At 47.5% G+C, this 18,263-nt stretch overlaps 1 protein-coding gene across 5 annotated transcripts in view; it reads right to left on the reverse strand.

The window, feature by feature from the left end:
• Nucleotides 1-18,263, reverse strand: part of LOC126578819 (protein kinase C, brain isozyme-like) — a 53,058-nt gene that overhangs the window by 12,593 nt on the left and 22,202 nt on the right. For 4 of the 5 annotated variants that reach the window (XM_050241743.1, XM_050241746.1, XM_050241745.1 and 1 more), the window contains exons 3-6: nucleotides 17,251-17,282; nucleotides 17,013-17,095; nucleotides 14,197-14,308; nucleotides 993-1,121 (exon numbers count right to left, since the gene is read on the reverse strand). In XM_050241743.1, the coding sequence (XP_050097700.1) occupies nucleotides 993-1,121; nucleotides 14,197-14,308; nucleotides 17,013-17,095; nucleotides 17,251-17,282 (356 nt within the window). Of the gene's footprint in view, nucleotides 1-992; nucleotides 1,122-8,595; nucleotides 8,681-14,196; nucleotides 14,309-17,012; nucleotides 17,096-17,250; nucleotides 17,283-18,263 lie in introns of those variants that run through there. The other variant, XM_050241748.1, reaches the window with a different exon arrangement.

The following is an 18,263-nucleotide window of genomic DNA, read 5'->3' on the forward strand; positions in this document are numbered from 1 at the left end:
AAGGCAATCTTTAAAATAGACACTAAAAAAAAACAAAAACCACGAGGTAATTCCAGGAAGTGGTGACCTCTTTTGAAAAATAGAAACGTTTCCATTTTCCTGGTCGACTCATTTCGACCTCGAAGTCTTTCCACCATTTTCCCCCAGTTTCCGACATGGCTAACGCCATCAATCACTACAGGTCGTGCCAGGAGAACCGTGTTTCCTTTGTCAACGGTTTGCGTTGCATCTAAAGAGAGTATCGCCAACACATCTATTCGCGCCATTCATCAACAGTTCAAGCCGTGTCGCAGCCGCGCTTCACGCGATTAATTCCTTCGTCATTTCGACGCCAGAAACCGAAAGTCCTCGTTCTGCTAATCCTTTTAGCATTGATCCAGGCAGCGGAGTGAGTTCTAGTATCAATGTCAACGAAGCACGCAACGCTGCACACGTCCAGTATTGTGGATGAAATCGTTCCTTCTGTTTTTTTTTGGGGTGGTTCAATTTTTAGTGCACAAACATCGGGCTTCAAAAGACTCACAAGCTGACGATGAAAAGGACCCCGAAAGCACAGACACCCCTTTGGCTCACTCCCCGATGCAGAACGGAGCACAGCGCATCATTAATCTTCTGGAGCTGCGAAAAAAGAACCCCACAAAATGAAAAAGGATCTCGGTCAACCAGCTGCTGATATTAATCGCAGCCACAGGGCCCGAGCGGGGAAATGGAAAACCCTCCATACTTTTTTTTCCTCAACGTACCAACATCCTTGATCGTTGTACGACACAAGTAAAAACAACGGAAACCCATCCATCTCGGAACCGGAACGCGTGCCGTAAATTAATTAGACTCCCTTTTGTCGACCTTCAATTCGTGCGCTAATTTGCTCGAAATTAGCGTCTGTGGCTTCCGATTGATTGAGCGTGAACTCGGTTTATTGGAAGCGCACGTGTGATTGTACCCGTAAATCAATTAGAATAAAAACGCCAAATGATCGAGACGTTACTCACCTTCAATGTTCAGCTTGCCGCCCGTATGGGTGATGGTGAGCTGGATGCGCCCCCGGCGCTCGGTATGATCACATCCGCAGAGGTTCGGTACGCTCTCCTCGCACCGTTTGTGTACATTCATATCACATGCTGCCACCAGGATACAGACGATGACGATGACGATGACGTTGCGTTGCGAAACGGTACGGTCCAGGGCGATCAAGCGCAGAGCAGTGAGAAGTGAGAAGTGAAAACCGGTTAGCAATGGGTTCTTGAGAGCGTTCGTATCGTTCTATTTACTATGGGAACTTTAGGGGCATTTTAAGTTGCGTTAGTTTTTGATCATCATTCTACGTTGGAGAGTTTGTGGAACGATGGTTCCGGTTTAGCAAATTTAGATTAATTGTTTAGATCATAGATTAGGTCATAGATAGATTAAGAGAAGGGCAGAGTGTCAATAGACAGAGAAAGTACAGAGATAGAGAATATAGGTTAGAGACAGAGACAGAGCTGAGAGACGCAGAAAGAACACAGAATACAGCAGAACACAGACGAAGAGAGAGCGAAGAGAGCAAGAGTTTGAAAGAGAGATGAAGGAACGTAAGAGTGTTATTATGTAGATCGATTATGCTTCTCTGCACAATCAATCACACATTTGTGTTCTATTTTGATATAATGTAAAGAAAAAGAATGAAATAAAAATAAATGACGACGACGACAACAATGGGTGTGAGTGAGTTTAAGTGCTGTACAGTGATTTGTGTTCCGGTTATACATCGTCGCACAGGTACATGTTGACTAATGGAATTATCAAGTAGTAACTTGCTTCGAGCGAAGCTACATGTATTTACGATTGTTATGGTGTTAGACCTTCAAGAGATTAGCCAGTTCCACGTCTTTACACGGCATTGTTTTAGCTGTTATTAGCAGGAATGTTGAGCTGGCACACCGTTTGCAGGGATTGGAGGGCCTAGCCCTAAAAATACTACTGATGCAGGAGAACACAGACACACATAGACAGACAGACAGACAGAGAGTGAGGGAAGGAGGGATGAACACTGCATTCGGAGTGGTAGCTAGCTAGGGAAGATGAAATTGAACTTCGAACAGGCAGCTAAGGGGGTTTCGCTAACTTTCCTTCAAAGTCTCCAAGCTGCCCACATACGATGCTCAAGTTGATTTCAATTTAATTTCGAGAATTGATGGCCCGGATTCCCAAAACAGTTTTCAAACTTGGATGCACTTCACCGGTCCGCTACGCTCGATTTTCACTTCTGCAACTCTCTCGAGTGAGTAAGGTGCAAACAGTTTCGATGTTTACAACCCACCTGGCGACCATCTTCTTCACTTTGCCGTCGAGATGCTAACGACTGCTGAATACCAGAGACACCGACCACCGTTTGCTGGCAGGCGCTCAAAAACGAGAGTACCACCAACGTCCATTTGTCGTCGCGTGAAATGGTCCTTGGCCTCCCGCGTCTCTCTTATCCCCACCGAGCACCGAGTGTACTCCGGGGGAAGACCCTGGTGTCAAGCACTTTCTCTACTTTACGAGAATATGGAAGCACGACTTGCACTGTATCAGGACCAACTCACCAGCGCACCAGCGCGTTCCGGTACGCGCCGGAACACGGGAAAGTGGCTATCATTAGCTGGAAAATTTAATTATCTCTCGGTCCTCGCCCTTTTCTCTCGGCGGTCCTGGCCGTCATCGACAAGCTCATTATCACCGTAGCACGACCAGACGCCAGCACGACATTCCTTTTTTTTATCAACAGCAGCAACAAACAACCCTCCACTTTTTGGTGCTAGGAAAGTACCGGCAAAGGAACCGGTAGCCAAATTAAGGTGCCAACGAAAGGTGCGCCCATTTTAGAGTCCTCGGTTCTTTCCGGACCTTCCAGGTTCCAGTTCCAGTCTACCAGTCGAGAGAAAAGGCTTTGGGCCCTAGGCGGTGTTTTTTCGTTTCTGAAAAAAAAGCGACAAGAAAGCCAAGGCAGGAATGGAAAGCACTCAGTCAGCCGGCGGTGCTCATGGTTTCATTTCAGCCAGAAATCCTGGCTGGGAGGGAGTAGGAGGGCACCGTCTGCGCAAAAAGGGGAAGCAACTTCTGGTTAATGAGGTTTCCTGCGAGGTGACGCCGCAAGGAACGCGTGAGCGCAGTGAGCGCGCGACACGACCGGAAGCGCTTCGACGACAATCAGCACGGTTTCTTTCTGTGTCATTCCGGCACACAAAACAGTTGGAGAGTGAAACGAGCGTAAACGGACAAAACCAATATTATCATCTTATTATCCAACCGGAAACAGCGCCGGTCCCCTCCTTAGCAGCCTTCGCTCCATATCGCCCGGTTCTACGGTGTTTGGCAAGGATGTTTTCCCTAGTGCTCTACAGTTTACCCCCCCCCCCCCTACCCTCTTCTCGCTCCTAAAACGTATCGTTGGAATTCACGAGAAGTCGACCGTTTTTCTTTTTCTCCGGGGTTCAATTACCAGTGCTTTACACTTCACTACCTCATTCTCCTCCTTTTTCGATTGCAATCGTCCGTTCATTTTCCTCTTTTGGGGTAAGAGGTGTGTTTTGTTTGCTTTTGCTGCACCTTCAGCAGCAGCAGCTGGTGCTGCAAAGGAGACAGTCCCTGGAGGCGACAGCCTTAAGAAGAGCTGGCGCTTGTAAGAAGTGCCAGTGCACGGAGCCCGGTATTCATGGTTTTCTTCTCTCGTAAAGTGCACCAAGATGCTATAAAAGATGGCAAGGAAGCACCCTATCTTATTCGGTACAGTCCACGGAGGATTTAAACTGTCTTTTACGAACCAGTTAACGACTTTGAATCGATAGAAAGTGCCATCGAAGTAAATCGTTGTATAAATTGATGTTTCTTAAGAAACTCCAGGAGTAAAGCACGGGAAGGACTAGCAGTTGATACGCTATCTTGTTTCAACGATTAGGCGCTTCTGAATTTCGGGTTCATGGACTCCAAGTTAGCATCTCCAAGTACATTGCTTACTTTTCGCAATAACATGTTTTTATCATTATATCTCCACGACGAAACCAACGGAACTGCTTCGCTGTTGCCAAATTGTGTGCTTGTCATTATTGCATGTTCAGCGAACAGTTCGCCGCGCGAACTCGATCCAACTACCGCCACTCTGCAAGCTTAAAATTCCTCAGCCTCATTCACCAGACCAAAACTTTCCAGAGCACGTGCTGCGTTATTATCTGTGTTCCACGCTGCAGCACGATACAAGGCGCGCGCTCTACCAAATCTCACTCCCCGATTCATCCAAATGGCTCAAGATGCCAAGTTTGTGTGCGAGAACACTTCCTAGTAACCACAGCAGCGAAGGCGGTGGCATTAACATTTGGCTGCTGTTGCGTTAGGAAAGTTTTCTTCGTTTTATAGACCTCCTCCTATCAGCTATATAGCGCTCGTCCCGAGCGGCGACTTAGGGATTCCACAATCGGATACAGCTACTGCGTTTCGACGTTTTGAAGCCCCACAAGTCTACTTGCGACTCGCGAGTAATCGCATTAAAGAAGGACCACCCTCACCCAAACCTCTTTTGCTTCTGCGGAGGAGTGAGGCAATTCAATCGATTCCATCCTCTCGACAACGCGCCCCGGCGAGGGGCCCACATAAACCCCGCTGGTTGAGGCAATTTTCCGCCTCAAATGAGCACCAAAATCGACTCCCGGCTCCATCGTGGCTCGACCGGCGTGGCACGAACTTCTAAGAAATCCTTGAAATTGAAACCCACAATCAGCCAGCCAGCCAGCCAGTCACAAGCACAAGCCAGCCCAGGTTGTTGGTTTGTTCGCGAGAGAGCGCGAGAAAGTTTTTCGCGGCCAGCACAAGCACAAGCGCGCTCTGTTGCGATCCACTCTATTAGCACTTCGCAAAGCACCGCAAACGGTCTAATGACGCCTCCCCGGTTCCCCGTGCGCTCCGTATGCGTGTGAATAAACAGAGCATTTTCTATTAGCTTCCTCCGGCTTGACGACGACGACGACGCGCTAATCGATCGACCCTGGCCGTACTCGCTCGCTCGCTAACGCGATTTTGCGACAAAACGAAGCCACACCATCGCCATCATCACATCGGTAGCGATCACATGGGGTAGCCAAGTCCGCTTTCTCTCACTCTTTCTCTCTCTCTCTCTCTCTCTCTCTCTCTCTCTCTCTCTCTCTCTCTCTCTCTCTCTCTCTCTCTCTCTCTCTCTCTCTCTCTCTCTCTCTCTCTCTCTGGTGCTGGTGGTACTGGGCCAGAGTGAATTGTCTTGCTGTGCAGGGCTGTCAAAAGCGGAACGATACGATGCTTACGCCCATCAGCACCATCGCTTACGATGATAGCAATCGTAAGGGAAAAGGGGTTACACGCAGACACACGCGCCCTCTATTGATCCGACGAAGGTTCCAAGTCTGAAAGACAGCTCCTGGCCAGGGCTAGGCCTGGGCGAAGACAGCAGAAGGCCGTCATCATCAACCCGGCAAGACCGGCCCAACCGGTTGGAGGTAAGACGGCGCTAGCGAGCGAGGAAATTGTTTAATTTAAACTGATCAGTTTCAATCAAGTGACGGCATGATGTGGATGTGTCGTCCCTTGTGCCACAGACTTATCACAGAGCCAGATGATGAACCAGCATCATTGGCCCTTTTCCACTGCGTCTAGAGATTCTTCGGTGAGGATTACGGTGTCTGCTGCTGCTGCGACGAGTTTAAGGTTTTGCTCAAAAACATACGACCACCACAAATTAGTCTGGGTTCGTCGTGTAGCTTCGTCGGATATCTGATCGGCACCGGAATGCCCTGACAACAACAAACCCAATGTGCCAACGCCAACGGTCCATGTCTGTGGTCAAAAAGGGATGAACGTTAGGAATGCTACGCGAAGCCCATAGCCCGATTAGCATGAACACATGATTGAACCATCATTCTTTCCTCCTCCTCCTCCTCCTGCTGGTGGTGGCGTGATACCGTCAAGCAGTAAGCCCTGTCTCAAGCCCGGTACAAAATATTAGGAATTCAGAAGGATCTCGAGCCAGTATTGCATTAACTGGAATGTATGGAAGATTGTGCCTCTGAGGTCGTTTGTTAGAGTGAGCATAAACATCACGGATGTGACGTGTTGGGCTGAACCTTGAACTCTCTGTTCCGGTCGGTAAACTCTTCGGTCTTCCCTTGCGCCAACGACCACTAAACGAAAGAGGTTTGCCAGTCTCCGGAGACACATACATCGAAATTAGGCCACCAGCAGCAAACAGACCACCTGATGGGAAATTATGGTCCACCCCCCAGTGGTGGTTGTTTCAAAATCTGCTCACTACCTCTCTGGGTCCGTGTTGGCGAGCTGGGGCCTGCAAAAGAGCGTCAGTACATAGCAGCCCTTGTTAGGGGATGCTGAGGGGATAGGGAGTAAGTCCTTTCAGTGTTGCGCTCCATCAGCAGTTACCGTACTACACTCTTCTCCATCCATCCAAAGCATCCTGCTTCCTGTAGCATGATGGTTCCCTTTTTTCCAAGAAAAACCGTACGTACCCCTACCAACGGGGGGTGGATGGGGATGAAGGTGAGAAAGCGCTGGGAAGCTTTTCATTTCATGCCTCTCGCACGGGTGTGGGTCGATACTTTTATGCTGACTAAAACAATGTTACAGCTAGTGATCATAAATCATAGTCCACCGGGGCGGGGGGTGGAAAAGAAAAAGGATTCGTTTACTCTCACAAACCCCTCACACCACACACCACCCCTGACAGTTGTGCGGGATGGAAGAAAAAAAAAACTGCGCGGTAACCTGTCGAGCCAGCATCCACTCCTTCACCATTCGATACATGGCCACTGGTACCCCACTCAAAACCGATTTCTTGGAATCTTCGACAACCATTCTCCCCTTCCCTTTTCCGTCTGAAGCAGATGATGCACATCCAAAACCTTCGCCACGAACCAAACCCATCTATCATACCCGGATGCCGTGGGAAAATACAAGACCTTCAGACAAGCCCCGCCCGACCCGCACTTTTTCGGAGTACGTGTTTGTGTTCCTCGTTTTCCTTTTTCCTAAACAGCGAAACGAAACGGAAAGCAAATTTGTCACGCATACCACCAGCACCACCACCACTACGACTGCGTACGCATACACCTGGCAGCGCGTACAACGGTATGTGATTCCGTCAACACTTCCTGCTACACGATGAGAAATGTGAGCCGCACGCACTCCCCATCTTCAGGGTGGTGGAGAGTCTACCAAGCGATGATTTATGATCCACTCCAACGCACACATACACCGAAACCACCGAGGGTTTCCGGGCTTCCGGTAACGTGAGAACAATTGTTGGCCAACCAGAACCAGTGGCAATGTGCTCATCCGAGCAGGAACCACCGCGTCTGCATGGAGACGCATGGTACTTGCTATAAAAAAAATAACGGAATCACCTTGCAATGAACCTCCTAATGGAGACACATTTCGGGCATCATTTTCAAATGTCAAATGTGCTATTGGCCAGGCCACAAAACGCGACCACCCACATGCTAATTGATCACCGACTTTATCACGCATCACGTTGTGCCGTCGGTCGTTTTTGGAAATTTTGGAAATGTCAACGCTCTGTTTGAGAAAAGGTCAAAAAGGGGAGGGGGTGGCTGTACAATCAGAACAGGTTGAACGACGCATACAGAGCCCTGAGTGTCTACACTACAACACTCCGAATGGAATGCTCTGGATGTAAACTAAAAACAAAACCATTGCAAGAGAAGAACAGAAGGTAAAGTGAAAAAGGAACATGTGCTGCACATTCGCTTGCCTCTGGTTGGAGGTAGAGAGAGAGAGCGTATGTATTACGTGTATTTGTGTATGTCGGAGTGTGTGCAATCAGGTCAGGCAACTGAGCTGCCATTTTAATTGCTTCGGTGCATTCACGGTGCATGCGATGCACTAGCGGAGCTGCTCGGTTCATTTACAAGCAATCGCAATAGTGGACTCTGGGTTGTGTATTAGAGAGAGAGAGAGGGGAAGTGAGATTGGAGAGTGCAGATTGTAGTTGATGCATGTGGCTAGAACACGCGTGCAGCAAGACGAAGTTGGTGCAGATTTTTCTTGGTTTCAGTTTCACTTCAACTTTCTTTTCAAAAAGAGATAGATATTTGTTGGCCTGTGTGTGCTTCAGACGAAACCTAATTTCACGCATGGTGTGCACGGTGTCACGGTGGATTCCTGGGGTATAAGTGCACGTGTGTCCGGTTGTACGGTGTTTGGGGGTTGACTGAAGTATGAAACTGTCTACTGCCATTCCATTTCTACTTGATCGGCGCTCAACCAAAGGAAAAAATTAAAAAAAAAAAACAAATCAAACGTGAGGTTTGTGAGGTGAAAAACGACAGAAAACCGCGTTCAAGACCGCGACTGTGACTGTGACTGTTGGCCACCACCGGTCTCGACTCAGCAACTGCGTCTCCGTCTCGTCGGTACGTTACAAAACTCAATCCACAGTCGGATCCACGATGGAGAATAGATAAGAGGGAGAGGGGAAGTGGCCCTATGGTAACGGTGGCTATGGTTTGTTGGTCGCTAGAGATTCTATTCTAGTTGAACGAAGCGAATCGAATCGAATCGACTCGAACCGGTAGCTACCTTGACACTTTAAACCCTGATGCGCGATCCCGTGCAGCATCGAACCGCAGTGATCGCAAAAGGTTGGTGTTATGAAAGTGTATCCTTGCCATTTGTGCGGATTTTGTGCCTAGAGAGTAAGAGTAAGAGAGAAGAAGGGTGGAAAGGGTATGGGTGGGTGGGAGGAGGTGGTGTAAAAACAAAACACAATAGCGAGCGAGCGAGCGAGTGAGCGAGGAATGTTGTGATTAGCATTAGATGGTGAGGAAAGCAAACAGTGAGCATAAAAATGGGGGAGAAAATTTAAGGAAGAAAACGAACATTTTTCCGGGAGGTCATAAAGGAGAAGGGAGGGAGCGGTGTGAAGAGGTGGGTGATAGATTAGTTTCGAAAGCAGTTCATTATTGCTAGGCTTTTTTTCTTATTTTCCTATAATGCACCTTGGATCGCGCACTAAAGTGTTGCCACCAGCATAAACATAAGTTCGGAAATCGAATCGATGAAACGATGAAGAGCCAAGGAGAAAGCTCGCCTCGAGCAATCCAAACCAGCTGCTGCCCCACCCCTTCGAGATCCCGAACAAACATACAATCCCGTACATTCATGCTCGAACACACTCACAAGCACTCAGATCGAATGTTCCCCCCAACACATAAAAAATAAAGCCTGAAGAAGGACAAATAAAAACAGAATAACGCAAAATACTCGAATCGGTTCGGTTCGGGATTGGAAGCCCCCCGGTTCCCGATAAAACGCGATAAACCAAGGGCAACGCGCTCACGTCAGCATGCACTCGCAGCAAAAAACATAAAACACGCCGTGTGGTGTGGTGAACGGAGGAGAGCTTAGAGCAGCAGAAGACGGAGCAACGGTTCCAAAGCAAAATCGTCCCGGTATCGCTTTCATGCTGTAGCAGCAGCCGTGGTTGAAAGCCCTTCCTGGGGACATCTGCACCACTGTGGGCGAGTGGGTTGTATGGATCAGCATAAAACAAAGCGCACCAAGGCACAAGCACATACACATTACACTGATCCGCAGACGAATTGCGATCGGGAAAGAATTGGAATGGAACAAGCGTCCTGTATCGGCGGCCGTGTTTGCGTTCCCGCCATTGTTGCCTTGATTGATCCCTTTCGTTTTCGTTCGATTGGCCTGTCTCCTTCCGACCGTAATGGCCAAGATGAAAAATGGAATCCAAGATGTGGTGACGTTTGCGTCTGGTCCTGTGGTGTTCTGTTTGGAAACAATCCGGTTAACCGGGCAGCCCGTGGAAGTGGGACCACCCAGCAAATGGTGTAGCTAATCCAAAGCACAAAGAACGCAAAGGATAACACGCCTTTCCGCCTCGTTGGTTTATCCCTCGTCCGTCCGTAATTGAATGCCGAAGCAACAGCAACAACGGCCAGACCGAGACTGGAGACGCGGTTTCCATGTGGTTCTGGCAATCATCGACCGATTGCAATACAGCTGATGCGTTGCACGCCAGAGAAAGTAGTGTCCAAGCCAACCAAATGTCAATCGAAATTGGTAAACGGAACGGAAACACTGGCAGCCAAGTCCTTAATCGGTGATGCTGCTACTCAGTGGTTCCGCTCGTCGCAATAAAGCTTTTCATGCTTAGTTTGTCGGATCAAAAGTTAGTCCCAAGCTCTCTTGCGTGTGGCAAAAAAGCATCTGGCTGGTGGGGAAAAAAAAGAAGAAAACAAGCCGCATTACTTTTTCCACGGAAACTGCGACGCGCGATCGATCTTTGGAAGCAGCCTGCCCTCTAATAATGCTCCCAAAAAAAAAACTCACTCTCACTAAGTTAGAGTTCTCGATTGTCTCTTTGTTTTCTTTTCTTTTTCCCTTTTCCTGTTGTTTCGTGTGTGGTCTCGTTCGCGTCTTATCCCTCCGGCACTCGGTGACGGGTGACAGTTCCGGACAAAAGTGCTTCCCTATCCTGGAGGGGGGAGGTGACCTTTGCTATTTTCTACGGGACACATTTCGAGGCCCATTTCGGGGGACATTCCGACCGGAAACTAATCAGCCAGAAAGCCGACGAACCGAAGCTTACGTAACAGTAACAGTAAGCGACCAGAGAAAAAATAAAAGCATTCCAAGTCCAAGCGGAAGGCGGTGGCAACACCCTTGCTTTCAACATTAACCCTAAGCCACGTTAGAAGAAAAAAAAGCGGCAAAAAACCAGGCGAAATTCTCACGCCCCGGGGACACATATTTCACGTTCCAAGTGGGTCCACCTCCTTCCACCCGCTCGGGCACACACGCTCCTCAGGCACTGGCAAGAAACCGAACAGGAATCAGTAGCCGAAACATGACAACGTGATTACACGGCCCAGCACGAAGCGGAACGGAACCAGACTCACCCCCTAGCTCCCCTCTAGTTTTTTTTTTGTTTGTTAGATAGCAACCGGCGACTTATGCGTCATCCGGACCCGGCCCCGGCCCCGGCCCCGAACGAGCTTATCGAAGATGTAATACATTCTTTGCCTCTTATCTAACCAACCCCGTGGCGTGGCGAATGTGGAAGTGTGGAAGAAGGAGGAAAGAGCTAGATAAAGCATTAGACCACGGAACGAATTGGGCAAACACGACTGTGGTACGACTTCCCATTCGCGCAGTTCCGGAAATAGAACCTGGAATAGATCGGAAGACTTGGAGCTTGGAGCACGCAAGCTTATTGAAATCCAATACCTCTCCTCTTTCTCTCCCTAAATTTCGTTACATCACTGTAAAACGTAGTACTATTAACTGTAGAGTCAACAAAACACGTTTAACACCATCGGAAGGGCCGATAAGAGGTGGTTTTGCTCGAACGGATTCCTCATCAACATTTCCGCAACAAGCGCAAGCAATAATATCATCAACATCGTCATCCCCACATTGGAGTCACGATTTATGGGTTCGTGAAGTCGCTTTGACGCACTTCGCGCTGGTTAGCAGCGATATATGCCAATGTTAGAACACGCGCCTACCTCACCGGCAAATGGCCACAACCGGTTGGTGTGGCTTAATTGCTGCTTGCAGCTTAGCGAGTACCGTGGATGTCACACTGGGTGAACCGAGTGTTGTTTACTCAACTGGTGCGTGTGCGAGAACGAGATCGAACGCTGACCACCATTATGGCATCTGCGCCAACATCGCGTAAACCCTGCGCACACATCGCCGCATACACACTTTGTTTGGCTTTGGGGGGCCCACACGTGGAAGACCGGCAGAAAACCGCCTTCCTGAGGGTAATCGATGGTACGAAGCTCACATATTAGTACCAACCGTTTAGCGCTGCCGGACATTTCACACAATGTTTGTCACTGCATGGAGCAAACGTGCAGAAGGTGTTAAGATCACCTTGGAACGCTTCATGGGGGGGAGGGGGAAAAGGAGGATCACGGCAGGGTTCAAAGCGAACACCGATACGGCGCCGTCAACACCGATACGGCGCCGTCAACACCGTGACCGTTAGCTACAGGAAAGCATCTGCTTGACGAGGGTCATCACTCCGCTCATCGCCTGTTGCAGGAAGGCAGAGACAGAGAGGCATTGAGGTCTCGTCTATCGACCGGAACGGTCAGCCGAACGAGCGAGAAAAAGAGAGAGACATAGACGGATGACCACCAGCGGCGCCAGAGAGATAAACATTGTCAATCCCACATCTTCGCCATCTTCGCCTAAATCTTCTCCATTTTACCTCTTGTCTTACCTGTCCTGTGCCTGTGCCGTCCCGCAACCCAATCATCAACCCCTATCACCAGCACTGTCACACCGATTGTCAGCAAACTCGGCACTCTAGGTGCCGCCCGGTATCTCGGGAGCATAATCTACCTTCTCTTCTCGCGCAAGAACTTGGCGCGAAGATTGCTGCTACTGTCATTGTCATCGCATCATCGCATGGTTGGGGAAAAAGGTGGAAAATACTTCACCTTGATTGGAAAAGTACAACCCCGGAAAAGCGACCACTATTCCCCGTGCGTCATCGGACCCTGCGTCGTCCTTCGAATCCTCGATCGAAGCGTGGATCGAAGACAATGCGAAGAAATGCTTGGAAAGTTTTACTTTCCCTCGGAATGGGAAACATTCGCCGGGAGGAAAATGTGTCATGTCACTGGAACCGCAATGTGTGTGCGAGTCGTGCGTCGTGTGGTAGAGGGGAATGCTGGTTTTCGATTCCTTTTCTTTTTTTTTTGCTTTTGATGAAAACTTAACCAATAAAGCCATCTCCGGGCTCGTCACTCGTGGCGACAGAGGAAAGGAGAAGGGTGCACACTCATAGCGGAGTGACCATTCAAACGGAGATCGAATCGAGATTGAACTTTGCGGTTGTTTGTTTGTCTTTGCCGGGGAGGAAGAGAGGATTTACAGCATAATCCTCGAGGGGCAATACTACACCGCAAAGTGTGTTGGGAGAGGGATCCATTTCTCATTTTTGGGAAATTGAGGACACTTTGTTATAAAAGGTTGGAAAGTTAATAAACAGATAATATAATTACACAAACGGAACAAAACATCCCAACAAAAAACATTCGTTAACCGACGATCTTACATTTCATTCACTCGCCAGTTCATTCACGCCGCACAATTGGTATTCTTAAAGCTAGGAAGAGATAATAGCTACATCACTGCACACTGTGTTTAAATAGATGCTAAAACTACAAGCATTTAGTAAGAGCACACACCTAGAAGCTAAATAGATAATTGCATAGAAAGGCGAATAAGTTTGATCATCGATTTGGTTCCAGCTTCCAATTACAGTAACAAGAAACATTGAAGAAGAAGTTAACAATTGGTTAAAACATTTAAAGAAAAACCAACACCGGAAGTCTTTAATAACACACACAGATTAAAGAGAAAGACAGAAGAAGCCAAGAGAGAAGGCAAGCCAAGCGTTGTGAATTGGTGGCTACTGTATTTGTGTTTATATATATTTTGCAATTGGTTAAATCAAACTGTGTTAAAACATTATAAAACTTTAGCTTTAAAAATATAAACAATAAAGTGAGACTGATTTGCAGCAATAACAAACGTTTATGACCTTCGTTCAGTCAACGAAGTTTATGGGCCAGTTTTACAAAGGTCGTTTAGTTAGCAACACGCTAATGATTATTTGGGTGTCTGTGATCGATCGATCGATCGTTGGTTAGTGTGCTCGTACGTGCGTCTCGTACACGTTTCGGCGAAAGTGATCATTGGCTTTTAACTGTTCGCTGTCATAAATCTCCAATCAATAACCTTATGGTTATGAGTTTATGAAAACAAACAATCGCGATAAGCGAAGGCCTGCTTATGAGAGAATGTGCTTGTAGGTGAGTAAGATAAGTGTCGAAGAGAGAAGAAGTGTAATAAAAAGAAGAAGTTTGAGCCTCGAATGACGGTGAACGAGTGTGAACGAGTATCGATTAAGAGAAGAGAACAGAATAGCGAAACGGAAGAAAGTGGAGTTGAGAGAGGAAGCGGTGAGGAAACGTAAAGAGCAATGTGGTTGAAGTTGATAAGAAACGGAACCGGGTACAGAACACAGGCGAAACCGAACCGACAAACAAGAAGTAGTAGAAGAAGAGTACGAAGAAAAAGTGGAAGTAGGAAGCAGTGGGAGAGTAGAATACGTGATGATGATGTGATCGTTACCTGTACACTTAAGCCCCTGGTGGATCAGCCCGTACAACAGCGAGCCACAGTGATCGCAAAACGTGGGGCTCGAGTAGGTCCACTCTTTAAACTCATGCTTGGTACGGGTGTCCTAAGGTTTTTGTTTGGTTTTTGTTTTTCGATTCGGGTTCAGTTATGTTTGATTTGTTTCGTGGATGTTGATTCGTCGATTCATCGATTGATTGAACGGTAACGGTTGTTTCAATTTGGGAGGTTTTTCCACATGTTTTGTCCAGGGGCCCGATGGTGGTATTCCCGTTGGTACGGATGATGGAAAAGGTACATCAGATGGTCGGTGGTGAGGCGATGGGATGGAAGTTTCGGGCGAAACGGTGGAAACGATGGTTTATTGTCATGTTGTTGTTATTGTTGTACCGAGATGTGAGTGATTTTTTTTTTTGTTCATAAATGGTGAGAGCGAAATTGCATTTTCCGAGTCCGAGTTTGTTTGTTTGTTCGGAGAGTTTGGTAGAGGGGATGTTTGGTTTTCGGTTGGTGCGGTTGGTTCGGTTGCGGCGGATCAGTTGGGTTTATGATGGTGGCGATGATGGTTTTTGGTGTTGGTAGTATATTGGTGGATGTGGATTGCATTGCATGATGTTGTTGTTGGTTTCAATCAATCCGTAGAAAATAAGAAACGGAAACGAAAGGAAAAAGAAAAAAAGAAAAGAAATTATGTAAAACAATGGTTAAGAGCTGTTGGTAGCGGAATATGGAAATGGTCTGTACTTGAGAGCAAAGCAAAAACGCGAAAAGTATTTCGAAAAACAAAACCCAAAAGCAGATATTGATGACAAATTTGTTCGATTTGTGCCACAATCAACTTAGAAATCAACCATGTTTGTTGCGAATTCTGTTCTTCTGATCAATCTATCGGTTGTATGTGCATTAGAAGCATAAGAAAACGATAGCACGCAGCAAACCAAAAAAAGAAAAAGAACACGGCAATCCTCTTGGCTATTCTATTTCTTCTATTCTATTCTATGCTATTCTATCCGAAACGCTTGCGGCTTCACTGCGGAAACTGCGATAACCTGCCAGCAAACAAAGAAAAAACCATAAACACAAAGACACGCAGGCAATAAAACGGAAGTATGTAACGAAGAACGACGCCGGCCCGTTCCCACCCCGAATGCCGGTAGTAATCGTTGTTTTCGCACTTTTCGCGAAACAATTGCCTCATTTTGTCCTAATAGTAAGCCAATGGTTACGACCGCTTACGATTAAACTCCGGCACAAACAGGAAGCGGAAGAACGTAGGAGTAGCCTTCAACTTGAACGCAAACCAAACTCGCCGCAAACTATCTATAGTCTAACACGCCGAAACACTTCATTTGCCATGCCAGCTTCTATCGGTTCCTATGCTGTTTTAGCCAAGCAGAGAAAGCGAAAACTTCTCACCACTTAGCTCATGCACATACTCAAGATTGATACCGTGATGTTATTGTTTGAAATAGGCAATCCTATGCTACTGTACCTCAGCGGGAAACATTCGTAAAAATGAATTTAAAAGAAGCTAACCTAAAGCCTGACCTTTTTTCACTCGCTTTAGTAATGATCTGGTGCACTCAAGAGAAACTATTAAAGGACCTTAAGGTTTGCGCTTGATTTTACGATTATCATCACATTCATCATTTGGCACGTTGCATAAGAGCATCGATAAGGAATGTTAAAAATCAAAATAAAACCGCGCATCCACGACGATTTGTAACAAAACCGTAAACCAACCGACTGTGAGCTGCCGGAAACGATGGAACATTCCAATTTCCACTCGAGACGATAGATTAATGGAGGAGGCAGGGACGAAAAAAATAACCGGGCGCCGACGATAGTAGCCAAAATAAAGCATAAATTACTTCTTTAATACGAAATACGAGCCGAGTTCATCTTGTCAAGGTCGTAAAAAATTCGGTAGCTCACAATGTTACGTTATTGCATAGTGAGCCGGCAACCGAGAAAAGAGAGAGTGAGAGAACAAAACAAAAACAGAGAAATAAAAAAGTAAATGGGTGCGAATGAACCACCCAGCCAAAGGTGGAAAAAACACACTTCGGAGCCGGCTCACAACGGGCAAGCAACAGATGCACGAGATACCGTCGCAGGCAGCGCGATTCCGATCCTCGGCCGCGATCTGGAGCGTATCAGCAACAACAACAAAAACAACGAACGAAAAAGCTGGGAAAACTTATTTTTAAATACGAGCCCCGGGAAACCACGGAGTTCGGTTGCTCGCTACGATTCACTCCGATCGCCAGGCTGGGAAAAAGGGTTCACCGACAAGCCAAAAACCTTCCCCCGTAGTGGCCGATTTGTTTGCTGGTGCCCAAGGTGAGCGAAACACACTTTTTTGCGCACGCACAAAAACCGCGTCTCTGTTTGGCGAGCGCGTCCGAGCGAAACATAAATCTGGCGAAAATTAAAATATTAACTACAGCGCCCATGCCCGCTCGCCCGAAGGCACCTGCTGGCCTTATCCAATGCTGGCGCATTGTTTGAGCTGCCTTGCCTTTAGATTTAGGACGGAACAACGGCCGAAACATAATTTACCGCACCATGCACGTCAGGAGAAAGGCCAGAGAACGGAACACAAACTCTAGTATAAATAAACTCGTGAAGGTGAAAAAGGCTGAGTCCGTTGAGCTGGCGCCAGCAGCATCGAAATGAACGAAAAATCGAAAAACTCGAACTTGAAGCTGAAGCACCGCAGTTCTGATTTTTGCAAGCGCATAGCGAACGGTACACTCGGTGAGTGATTTTTGTGTTACTGCGAGGCGGAAGGCCCAAGTCGTACTTACATCCGAATCTGCTCCCTTATCCGCACCCGGACACTTGAAGGTAACGTACTCGTGGCACCGTTTGTGGACGACGAAGGAACACACTAGCAGAGAGCGGGAGAGAAATTGAAATCGATGATTGAAACATCAGTTATCAGTTGTTCATGTTTAGATATCTTGCTTCTTGATAGCAACAGCTCTAACTATTCAAACGCACTTGAAGCCCCTTCCGAGGGGGACATCAATTTCCATAACTCACCTTGACATTGGAATCCTTGCTTGCCGAAACCCCTGTTGTTTCGTTACGTGACAAACCGTTACAGCGCGTACCCGGTGTCCAAAGCAGCACGACAAATCACCGCGGCGTCGGATCGGATCCATGAGCGGGAGGGGGCAGAGAAAGAGAAACGCGATAAAAAAAAAAGAAAGAAACGTGTGTTAGTCATTCACGTACGGCATCCACGGGACAACGCTGGCACGACAAGATTAATATTTGATTAAATTATGCTGTCACCAAATTTCACACAGATTCCACCTTCGCACTCCATGTTGTTTGTTGTGTTGTACTGTCAGGCGTGTACGCTATCGGGCGCTATGCCCGTCTAGTGCGAGAGGATTCATATTTTATCAACCGAAAACCAGTCACCAGAGTGCTATGCTGCTAGAACGAAAACGAACGCATGCCCCTCGAATCGATAGAAAAACGAAATGAGTAGGAGGAGTAGCATGGATTTTTGTTGATGTGACCTGCCTGCCTGAACTCGTGATACGTGCCCGGGGGGCGACCAAAAGGTTCGATTGCCACCGGTCACGAAAGCTTTAATCACACGTTAACGTGCTCTGTGTTGTGGTGGTGTGGCTCGAAATAAGCTGAAAGAACACAATTGAGAACCAGATGAAGAAAGAGAGGTTCGGTTAATTCTACTTCGTTCCAATGAAGCTATTTTTCGTCCAACTGTCCTCCTTTCCTGTTGCATCCTCTGTCAAAGGCGTGTCCGTGTGGTTGACTCATTGAGCTACAGTAAAACTGTCCCTCGAACTATCAAATACACATACAGAGAAACATGAAGGTGCTAGCAATCGCAGCTGCATCCCCGATGGACTACCGTCACTACGTCGCACAACCAGCAAGCATTCATAAACAGCTAGAGCTTTCGGTTTCGGTTCCGTGTGCTAGCGTATGTAATATTAATCCCCCATTTCTGGTTACGCGTGCCCAGCGTTGCGATCGACAAGGACGAGGACGATGAAATTCCGAATGAAAGAAGGCGG

The sequence above is a fragment of the Anopheles aquasalis genome, chromosome 3 (genome assembly GCF_943734665.1).
Source record: "Anopheles aquasalis chromosome 3, idAnoAquaMG_Q_19, whole genome shotgun sequence".
In the NCBI taxonomy this organism is placed as follows: Eukaryota; Metazoa; Arthropoda; class Insecta; order Diptera; family Culicidae; genus Anopheles; species Anopheles aquasalis.